This window comes from Hibiscus syriacus, unplaced genomic scaffold, assembly GCF_006381635.1.
Source record: "Hibiscus syriacus cultivar Baekdansim isolate YM2019G1 unplaced genomic scaffold, ASM638163v2 tig00116989_pilon, whole genome shotgun sequence".
In the NCBI taxonomy this organism is placed as follows: Eukaryota; Viridiplantae; Streptophyta; class Magnoliopsida; order Malvales; family Malvaceae; genus Hibiscus; species Hibiscus syriacus.
Window position 1 is genome coordinate 1,416,358 of NW_024063508.1, and position 11,849 is coordinate 1,428,206.

General features: G+C 31.0%; 1 protein-coding gene across 1 annotated transcript; it reads right to left on the reverse strand.

Annotated features, from left to right (window-relative positions):
- Positions 1-1,768: 1,768 nt before the first annotated feature.
- LOC120193210 lies at positions 1,769-6,047 on the reverse strand. Its single transcript, XM_039195769.1, has 11 exons — positions 5,973-6,047; positions 5,234-5,287; positions 3,969-4,082; positions 3,631-3,656; positions 3,348-3,429; positions 3,037-3,246; positions 2,819-2,938; positions 2,689-2,743; positions 2,514-2,587; positions 2,185-2,273; positions 1,769-2,101 (listed from the first exon to the last, which is right to left on the reverse strand). Exons 1-11 carry the CDS (start codon positions 6,045-6,047, stop codon positions 2,032-2,034), a joined length of 969 nt encoding a protein of 322 aa, XP_039051700.1. The 3' UTR covers positions 1,769-2,031.
- Between the last annotated feature and the right edge of the window lie 5,802 nt (positions 6,048-11,849).

The window sequence follows — 11,849 nt, forward strand, 5'->3', positions numbered from 1 at the left end:
TAGGGGTGAGCCTTCGATCGAGTCGAGTCAAAAAATTTTAAATTGTTCAAAATTTTGTTTAAATTTAATTATAAATATTTATAATATTACGATATTATTTCATTCTAATTTAAACGATTTTCTATAAACATATACATAATATGACTGAAATATATTAAAAAACCAATCCATCAATTAATGAAAATTTTGAGTTATTTGTGTTTTAATTTAGAACTCGACTTGAATTTAATTTTTTTTAATTGAATCAAGTTTATAAAATTACGAGTTGAATTAATTCAAATCGAATATTCTTAAACGAATCGAAAATATCAAATTTTCAAATCAATTCAATTTTCTCACCCTAAAAATTAGTTTGCAAATTGTAGACCACTAATTGAGAGAGGGAGGAAATTAGGTCACGGGGGAGTGTTGTAGATTGATGGGTTAAGTTGTATGTATCGAAACTGATATTATTTCAGTTTTCACTACAAAATAATATTACAAACACATCCATCGTATATAAAACCAATTCTCAACAAATCAGAAGCTGCCGAGGAGCCCTTTGTCACTTCCTTCACATGTCAATGGAATGGGATGCAAATGATAGAATTTCAATCCCAACAATATTTTTTCCTTTTTATCTTTTTGGTGAAGTTTATTTGTAAACTATTCGTAAACGGTGAAAGTGAAAAAGCAATCAGATGATACATCATCAGATGATACATCATCAGATGATTGTATAAGAAAGACGATAGATTACCGAAAAGAAAGATTGAAAAAATATATAAATAAAGGAAATGAATTTTTTCGATTGGGCTATGAGTTCATTTTTTGTATTTGGTGCGAACAAAAGATCTTCCTATGTTATATTGTTATATATTATTCATAGTATTGATATGATTTGATGTCATTGAAATGTACATGATTGTATTAAATTTATAAGTGATAAATTTATCATCTCTATTGAATTAAATCTCGAGCTATTGCGAAGAGAAAAAAAGTATAAAAATTGTGAAACCTTGCATTTATTGCTAACACTATGGACGCAAGATTTTAAGTTAGAAGAGTGAATTTATAAAATTTGAATGAGTTAATTGCATCACTTGTCTCCAAATTATATTTTCATTTTAAATTGATCTCTAAACTTTTAAATATTTCAATTTCATCCTTAAACTATGACTCATTCTAAATTAGTTCTTAAACTTTTGAATATTTGAATTTCATCCCTAAAGTATAACCCTTTTTCTAAATTAATCCTCAAAACTTTTGGATATTCCAATTTCATCCCCAAATTCATCCAAATATATAATTAATTTCAACCATAATTTAATCAAAATTGTCTTTTTTAATCATATAATAAAATAACTTGACCTGTCGATTTTATTAGCAAAGGATGTGCTAATTCAGGATGCAATTGGAATGTTAAAAAATTTTGGGGACTAATTTAGAATGAAGGTCATAGTTTGGGAATGAAACAGAAATATTTAAAAGTTTTAGGACTTTGAAATTTTCATGAGCGGCCGCCCCCTCGTGCCCCCTTTTGATCCATCCCTGCCCATAGCCACACCACACAAGAAACTACCAAAACCCATGTTACAGAATGCCTTACCCATGGCCTTTTATGTGGCACATTAACTTATGAATTTCCACACTTGTCATGCCCAAACAAAGTAGGAGAGCTAGTACTGTATAGATTCTGTAGTTTTGGACAGAATACCGAAATACACAAGGAAAACAATGTTTTCAAATAAGCACAACCAATGCAACTAAATTGACAAAATCCATTGGAAACACAGTTAACATGACATGTTCACTAGTATCCTATTCTGATCAAAATATTGACATGATTAATGGTGGTTTGCATTGTCTCCATATTTGCATGATTAAAATACATGTACAGCAACATCAATGAATGTAGGTAATGCAGGACTGTTCCAATAAAACTTGATAAAGTAAAAATAAATGGCGAAACTTTCAAGTCTCGATCTTCAAGTATTAAAGCCCAAGTTTATAGACTAAAACCCTCATAATGATTGGTGAAACCTTGCAGGTCTACCCAGACTTTTTCTTTCGTCTGCTTAGTGAGATGCGTTTCAGTTCTTGTGACCCTCTTTTAATTCCCCTGCAACATGAATATTGCACATTGCAATGGCCTCTGAAACTCAACAAGATGATGCCAATAAAGTAAGTGTTCAAAATACTTACCTTTGGTACATGTAAATGAAGAAGTAGAAAAGCGGCAGCAGCATCAACGTCAAAATCGATAAAATTATGTAATGTATACTTCTTCGCTTCTGCACAAATAAAATAGGGTGACCTATTAAAATATATGCATTTAAAGAATTAAATGCATAAGCATTTCTATACACAATAAGGTAAAAAGAAGACATAAATGATATATTTATATAAGCTTTTTTTCCCATAAAAGGATATATAAGCGGACTTGGACTTTATGGTTAGTTGTTCGATAATGTGTGTATGAGCATCATGCGTAGGGAATAAATCCAACAATTTAAGTTAACAGCGAATTCTACCTTTCGCCCTTTAGAAAAGGGTTTTGGACTTCCACTGCAAGTGTGGGCATCACAGAACTGTCGCAAGAAGAATTCTATTGATTCAGCAACATCAGGAAAGAAAGTGGTGTTACGGGTTTGTAAAATATGTAAATGCAGTAAACAAATAGCAGTTAAAGTGGGAAAGAATAAATACCATGAAGACGGCTCGATACAGCATTGCTGATCGGGAAACAGCCATCAGCAAGACTCTGCAGAGAAGAGCCGAGGAACAATATAAAGAACACCAGAATATATATTAGCCTGAAAAATCATTTCAAGGGTACCTCACAAAGATGTTTATTCCTTGCAGCAGCAGGATTACACTTAGTCTTGTGGGGCGAAGAATCCATGACAAGGTCACAATGTAATGCGCCACACAGATCAGCCAGACACCGACCATGACTCTGATTTCAGCACAATCATGACGATACAAAGGGAGTTACATTTATTAAAACTTAAACAAGGAAACGGAAATTAATCTATCGTGTAATAGTCCACCTACTGCATTCAGCAAATCAAAATGTCTGTTGTCAAAATGCTTATCCAGATACTTCTCTTCATAGAAATTCTTTCTACAGTACCTGCATCGCCATTCATTTATATCTACATGGTGCTTGTGCTGTTCCTGATCTCTGTACAAATCATTGTCAGGGTGAAGTCTACATCCACTTGAAATCTTGTATCGTTCTTGCTCCACAGAGGGCATCAAATACTGAATTAAACATGAAGGGTTACTAACTTTAGCGACAAAATCAAAAGTGAAATATTGCAGATGATAGCGTCTTAAAAGTTTGAACTCCACCCGTGCAATACCTCTTGGATTACTTTCCATGCCGCTCTACTCCTTTCTCTAGAACAATGCACTACATGAGCATCATCCTCTTGCTTAAAGGTTCTACAAATCAAATCCGCAGTTTCACATTCATATCAGTTATGCATATAAAGGGGGAAATCAAGAAAACATTACAATTATCTCTCTTAAAATCAATAGGCAACTAAGTTTCACAGTAGTCGATCAAGCCATTTGATGTTGCGCATAAAGAAATGCCACAAAATATAGCTACCATGTAGTCAATACCAAAGCACATAGAATTACCTTGCAGCTGAAGATTCTTTGTTATCCTGGACAAACAATAAACTCAAAGGCTTCAAAATTGAGTGGTCATGATGGCAAAACGCCATAAAATTATTACAATTGGACAACAAGAAACAAAATGATAATGAATACCAAAAGAAGTCCAAAAAAACCTAATCTTTTTAGTGAAACTAAAGTTAAAGATACAGACTTGAGATTGCCCAAATCCAGAAATAGACAAAAATTCAACTTTCAGGAAGTCAATCATACAATTTTTATCAGTTGCAATATGGGCTTGCATTGAAATAAATAAATATGGTGAATTAAAGGACAAAAATTACAAAGAAAAGATCTCATACCTGATTTCCTTGAAGAGGGGGAGTAAAGGAAGAACCCAATGGGATTTGCAGACAAATTGATAAGCAAAGAAAAACAAGAAAACGACCCGTTTTGACCACTTCCCCATTCCTCAAATTTCAACTTGGAATCGCTTGATGAAATAAGAATAAAGATTCATTATTTTGCATTCGCAAATCTGGAAAAGGTTAAATATATATTTTGGTGCCTGAATATGGATTCAAGATAAAATTTGGTGGCCTAAACTGTTTTTTAGTCAAGGGTAAAATACATCCATTGTCACTCAACTATGTATTTAGTAATAAATGGATCACTTTTTTCAAAAAAATTATAAATAGGGGAACTCAATTAATTTTTTTACAAACAGGTCATTGGCCATTAAATAGTAAACATAGTGACAAGATATAATAACAATTTTACTCCTCAAAACTTACATAGTCTAACCATTTGATCTTAATCCAAAATATAAATTTGACCATTTGTATTTAAAAATTATAACATTTTAGTCTATTTTCTATTCTTCCAAACTGCATGTTCTCCCAAAAATTTTATATTCATTTATTGGTATAATAATAGCTTAATACTAACTTGTTCCTACTTATGTCAGAATACAATTATCCAACTACTGTTGTGCTATGATAAACTTGCTTGGTTGACAATATCATACAAAATATTAAATAGAAGAAATATTTTAAATATTAATGGTTAAATTTTTTAATTGTTTGATAGAATATATAAGTTTTTTGGACTAATAATGTTATTATACAAGTTACATTAGAACTTGGTTTCATTTTTATAGATAGAGTAACATGTATTTATACTAATTCGGGTACATGCATAGAAACGGAGACTAGCCACAGATAAAATCCAAAGCGCCAGGCAGGAAACGAAAAAACTCTTAGCGACATGTTTCATCAAGGAAGTATTATACCTGAAATGGATCTCCAATGTTGGCATGGTTAAGGAAGCAAATGAAAATCGGAGGATGTGCATTGATTTCACGGACCTCAACAAAGCATGTAACACCCTCAATCCAGCCCGAAATTTTAAACCGAATTAAAGATATCACATTGAACCAACAAAGTGATCCCACAAATCACAATTAAGAATATACGACTTACCTAAAAAATTTAAGAACAATAATACAAGGTACATGAATATAAAACATTCACAAAAGACGTATCTCATTTATTTGAAAACCAAAATAAGAAAATAAATAATTTGCAACAGACTCAAATAATCCTCATCGTTGTAATATGATACTCACATTGAGAACCCTCCGACAATATCGTTGTCTCATCATGATCCACGAATCCTTAGCCTACAAATATAATAAATAAAAGGGTGAACCGTTAAACCCAGTGAGTACACATCTATTCCACTCCATTTCATAAGTCTCATAAAGATAAGAATATTAGCCACTTATGAACTTATAGCCATAAATCTTCCAATTTTAATATCGTAATTTTTTATTCTGATTCACCACAATCATGCTAGGAGTCTTCCTAGATTCATTATGCGCAAGTGTTATAATCCTCTCTCTCGGTCTAAAAGGCACATTTATTCATAATCGTAAGTATTTTCCTCAAGTACGATAATTAAACCATGCTTTTATCATAAATATAGGAATCACATGGTTAAGGTCGGACCACATGTATAAATCATGCGCATGCTATAATAAAAGTCCTTTCATGATTACACAATATTAAATCATAATTACAAGAGTGCCCAAAGTAACATAGAAGAGTTAGCTTAGGATACATGAGTTAATGAAATGACACGAATGCTCATAATGCATTGAAGTGCTACACAATGCATCGAAGTGCCACAATGCACCTAAGCGCTACAGAATGCACTGGAGTGATGGAATGTTGCTGATAGACTCTATGGCATGCCGACTATACCCCTAATGCTCTTAAAAATTACATTAGCTATTTATATCACAATGTATTGATACACATGATACACAATATCATAATATTACACAAAGGTATGAATAATCTTACCTTATCCAAATAGGGATCACATCTGCGAGATGGCTTACCATGAGCCTCACAAGTCATCATGAACATATAATGCATTATAGCGCATATTTATGCATTCGTAAGTCTTATAAATTCATTTACCATCCATAAGGGCATTTTTGTAACATTCCCTAATTGAATGTATTTTAAGCTCTTACCACTCAAACGAATTTTGTAGTCATTTTTAATCATACTTGGGTATTATTAGTCATTTCCCGTTTATCTTCTCATTAAACCACTTTGTTTTGTTCATCTTAGTGTATAAGGGCGCTTTGGGTCATTTTTCACCTCTGACGGGTCTTTTAGCCATTTATAGTCACAAGGGTAATTTAGAGATTCACTTGTTTACAAACTTTATTATTCTTATCACAATGTTATTAATTAATCATTTAGTCTCTAAGCACAATTAAGTAGTTTACCACATAAAGGTAGTTTGGTTATTTGGCCCTAAAGGGCATTTTAATCACTTCCTTACACACATGAATACTTATGTCTTTGCACACTTAAGATAACTTAATATCTTCCCTTAGTAGAATTTATTCTGCTCACTTAAGCCTACAAGGATAATTTGATAATTTTGAGCCTCTAGTGGGTATTTCAGTAATTTATCACACTTACAAACGTATTAGGCTTATTAATGCTTATGAAAGAGTATTTAATCATTTATCGGTGTCTTCAAACATTTATTTTACATTTTTAGGCCTTTCTTAACATTATTCTAGTGTTTTACAAATATTTGATCTCATTTATGATCATATTATGGGTCTATGGTTGGTTAAAGGTTTCGAAACTACTAGAGGAAGTCTAGTGGTTTTGGAACCTCTGTCGCAGATTACCCTATTTTGTCTTCCTAATGCACTCCAATCACCTTTAAACACCTTTTAATTGCAGTCAATAAGATCAAACATATTTGTAACACTTTTCACACATTATATGGCTTTCATTACACTTCTCAATCATCCTTTCACCATCATTTACTCATATAAAATCTTTAACACCCATGAACAAAATATAACCTCACCTTAGTTAATCATTTAATTCAACCTTCATAATCATAATTGAAGAACATAAGTTTAATGTACTCACCTCAAACAAGCATTTAATACCGTCATTAAAGATTTTATACTTCTCCCTTAAAAGAATCACCTTTCTCTTCTTCCCTTTGATATTTCACAATACTCTTAACAAAAAATTAATTACCTTGGCAAGCAAGGAACTTTGTGTTACATCCTTTAACAAAGTTCCTATTTTTTTCTCTTTTTTTTAAAAAAAAGTCAATATTTCCCATTTTTTGACTTTATGTTAGTTTTGTTGGACATCTAGCACAATACCCACCTGAAATTAATTTCATGTTTCCCGTATATGTACCTGAATATGAGTAAAATATGTCACATAGCATTTGCAAACATATTATAGTTAAAAACTAGTATAAAATTGAACTTTTAAAACTTATCTAATTTAATCCTTCCAATATAATAATATAATCACGTAAAAACATATAATATTTAAACATCTAAAACAATATCATTTTCAAGCAGCTACTAGACAATTTTATATTTGTTTCCTATCATAAAGTAAACTGCCTAATAATTGTCTAACTTAAAATATTTATTTATTCTAATAAAATATAACTTTTATCTAAAACACAAAACTTAGATTCTTATTTATATTTATAATAATATATCTCAGACATTTCTTATTCGTATGCATGTCATCTAGAAAATTTAAAAGAGTAGGACGTCATTACTGATACATGTAATTATTCTTTATTGACTGATGCCAAGCTCCTCTCCTTACTTCACTTGCTCTTCATTACCTTCATGTGAAAATCATCACATGCTATGTATATACTTAGTGAGGCATTATAAACAACTAAGGTGATATAAAATATAACATGACTTAATAGAATCAAACAGTATATTAAACTTAAAAATATCATAGCAATCTAAACATCAAACTTAAATTCAAATAACATCATTAAATATCCATATCGATTTATTCGAACCATTTCTCCTCATTAGAAACCTGAAAATTCATCGTCTCATGATTTTCTCAAAACCATGATAATCAGTATTAGACATAACAACCGTGTCATATTCTTTTCATTCAAATACATTTTAGAACTTTCATTTTCAGATTCAAAATTTTTCTAAATTCATAATTTATTTCAGATCCATAGCCTAATGTATATTTATGAGAATGCAAGGTAGGTGAGTCAAAGGAGTATGCATAATAAGCACTTCACGGTGCTATCATTAGAATAAAAAATATGCACTCCAAGTGCAATCATATCATTTGCATCAATAGTGCTACACATAATGTTCATGAATGTACCATATCAGAATCAGAATCACTCCACCTCATGGAATGCCAATTGTACCTACGACTCTCAATGCAATATGCAATGGCTTTACTTTAGATTCAAATCATTTATAAACCCAACATTTCCAAACATTATCATTTTCAAACATCATTTATCAAAACTAGTGCATTGGGCAATTCATACCCGAAATATATTTTCATAAAATATCATATAAAAACATATTGGGTAATTCATACCCAAAATATCCTAAATTATTTTAGTAACCATTATAAAAATATTCCATAATTTGATTCAGACTCTTCCTAGATCAATATAAATAAATAAATAAATACACTCACTTTGAAACTTTATTTTAAGTCAAAATATAAGCCACGATAAGCTTTAGGTTTAATCTTTTGCTTTCAATTGCTTCAATTACGAAATTTATCGTAATATCATACTTTGGTAGTTTGCATTACCTTCAAAGAAGTATTATTATGTATTAATCTACACACTTAAAATTATTTCGTTTATACCACTGGAAACTAGACTCAAATACAAATTTAACCATATAAGGCACTTCTTCTAGTTCAATTTGTACAATTTATAGTGAACTTTTAAAGTTGACTTACAGAAGCTATTTTTTAGCAAAATCTGCTGACCTATTATTGATTAAAAATTCATATCTTTTTGTATACTCCTCAAAATCAGTAGTCGTTTGTTTTAAATGAAATAATACTAGTATAAAAATCCAATGGTATAAAAATCATCTTCTAATTATTTCTATAGAATTTATGGTGATTTTCTAAACTTATTGTTCATATCACAAATCTACGCAGATTTCACCAATTTGCATTTTCAGCTTATTTCACTAATTCTATTAGCTCACCAAATGCACTTATATGCATAAATCACAAAGTCACGCAATATTAGGAGTCACTTCTTACCATAGAAACTACGTCACTGGCTCATCTCAAGCCACTGGCTCATCTCAAGCCAATGTTTATTCGATAACATAAGTACAAATTAAATATGCACTCACTTGGTGTCCTTAGCTTGTAACCTTCATTAGAAATTCCCATTTCATCCTTAAGCTTCTCCTTAGCTTTAATATTGTTTGATCTTGATTTTCAAGCCACACAATCTAAATGAGCATCATTACAAAACATATGCAATTCAAAGCACATGTTAGAATCTTACTAACATAGGCACTCAATAGAAAATAAATTCCTAAAAATCTTCCGATGCTCATTCGATACAAATTCCATGTCACAACATAAATTGCTGACCTTATCATTTCCAATTGACCATTCAAGTTTCTTTTTATCCAAACTTCACATAACATTTTCAATTAAGTTTCTAACTTTTCCATATTTGTGATTTGAACTTCAATTTTTACCAACTTTCCAAAATGGCCCAATTTCACATTCTAACATCGATTTCAACACTCTAACATTAATTTCCAGCATAGTCCATCAACTATTGAACAATTACACATTGATCCCATAATTTTCCATAATACTCAAATAAGTCTCCCATCTTTCACAAAATTACAAAAGGGTCTCTATAACTTTTTAAGGTTTGTAGAATCCTTCCTATATCATTTCCAACCCTTACATAATTTTTCCATAATTTTTCTCATCCTTAAACATCATGGTCAAATGCTTTAGGGCTAGGGTTCCATGATTTTCCCTTGATTTCAATTGAGTTGAGCATGAAATCAACCTCTAATAAACATTTCCAAGTCTCTACAATTAAACCCTAACCAAATTTCATCAAAAACACACACTTCCCCAAACTTAGGGTTTAGGCCGAAACCAATAGAAGCATTTATAGGTGATTTTAAACATCAATCAAGCTTGGAAATGACTCTACAACATCAATAACCTCAAAATCCATCATCAATTCATAAAACCCTAACATGTTTATAAACTCTAAAATTTGCGATCTAAGTTCTCAAGTAAGATTAGCATGCAAAAATGGTACCAAATGATAGAGCTCTTCGAATAGAACAATTTTCTATTTCACGCTTTAATCCAAAAACCTAACGAAATTGCTCAAAATGAGAATAATTTTTTTCTCCATACCTTGTGAAGCTCATGTCCATGGCTGATTTTAAAGAAGAAATGTTATGAAATTTTTAGTTAATTTCACGTACATTTGCCATTTATTAAGCTTAAATGAATTTAAAATTCATTTAATGGGAAATGACAAATTTACCATTAACGAAACTTGATAATTACACCCTTACCAAGCCACATGTTGATTATCATCTTCCAAAGTCAAATATAAACAAATTAATTTACCCTTTTTCACTTTACCCAAGCATTTTTCCAAAAATTTCAATCTTATCATTTTCATCCAATGATCCAAATTGATCATGAAATTACAAATCCAATGCTCTATATTATTTTCCATCATTTTAAAATGTGGAAATAATATTTCTAAGCTTAATTTAATATCCTTCAAATTTTCTCAATTTTCTATTCGATCTAGTTTGCCGAATTTTCATTGGACTTTAACACTTTATAGCTTTTAACAAAAAATCTGGATCAACAATCTAATTCTCACCAAAACATCATTCTCGAGGGTTAACTATTCATTTTTGGGGTCAAAGCACCTAACATTTGAATACACTTTTGGTCCCTAAACTTTTAAAAATTACCCTTTTGGTCTCTAAACTTTATACTTTGGCATTAAACTTTTAAAATTTACATTTTGATTACTAATCAAAATTTGGGGTAGTACATATGCTTTATATCCCCTACCTTTAATATAGTATCATTTGGCCTCTCTACTTTTGTAATCTCATCGGTTAATCCAAATAATTAATATAGTCAACTATTTCGGTTAAAATGTTATTAGAAAATAAAGAGACCATCTTATGCTGAATTAAAAGTACAAGAATTTTTAAAAAAAGTTGATTGATCTGGAGTGAATATAAGATAATAAATGTTCAAAAGAATCTCAACTATTTGACAATGAAAGTTTATACATATGGACAGATGTTATGTTCAAACTTGAGACCTCAATAGAAAATAATAATCCCTTAATCCATGAAGTCACTTGGTTCATGCTACAAAAATTAAAGTTTAAATTTAAATATAGGGACTAAACCCATAATTTGGCCTTTGAAAACAAATCAACAAAAGTTCAAATTCTTAAGCCTTCCCTGTCATTAGACTGTGTATAATAAACCCAAACAAGAAAGAAATGTTTAATGGTTGATCCATCACCATTTACATCTTTGAACTCATAAGAGAATTAATGAGGCCTCAAATCACAACCCATTCGATTTGATGTTTTCTCTCCATTTTCCTCCCTCTTTCCTTCAATGAAAAAACCCTATAGCAAAGCTCGCCCATTTTCTCGGCGGGGGAGGGGGAAAATGACAACTTTTCTTTTAAAGAAAGCCTTAAAACCTATAAAACATCCGAGCTTCTTTTCATATCTCTGCTCTCTTAATTTCACTTCTCTCGCCACTAATTCCTCTAACGGTGGCTCAACTTCATCTTCCCTCACATTCGACAACAAAGAGAAAGACAGCGATAGCATAT

Excerpts from the sequence above, each read along its gene's own strand:
- LOC120193210 (XM_039195769.1), bottom strand. The coding sequence starts at position 6,047 with ATGCATTATATGTTCATGATGACTTGTGAGGCTCATGGTAAGCCATCT. Across the intron at positions 5,288-5,972 it reads GTGATCCCTATTTGGATAAG|GCTAAGGATTCGTGGATCAT; the intron begins GTAAGATTATTC and ends TTATATTTGTAG. Across the intron at positions 3,247-3,347 it reads CATGGAAAGTAATCCAAGAG|TATTTGATGCCCTCTGTGGA; the intron begins GTATTGCACGGG and ends TGTTTAATTCAG.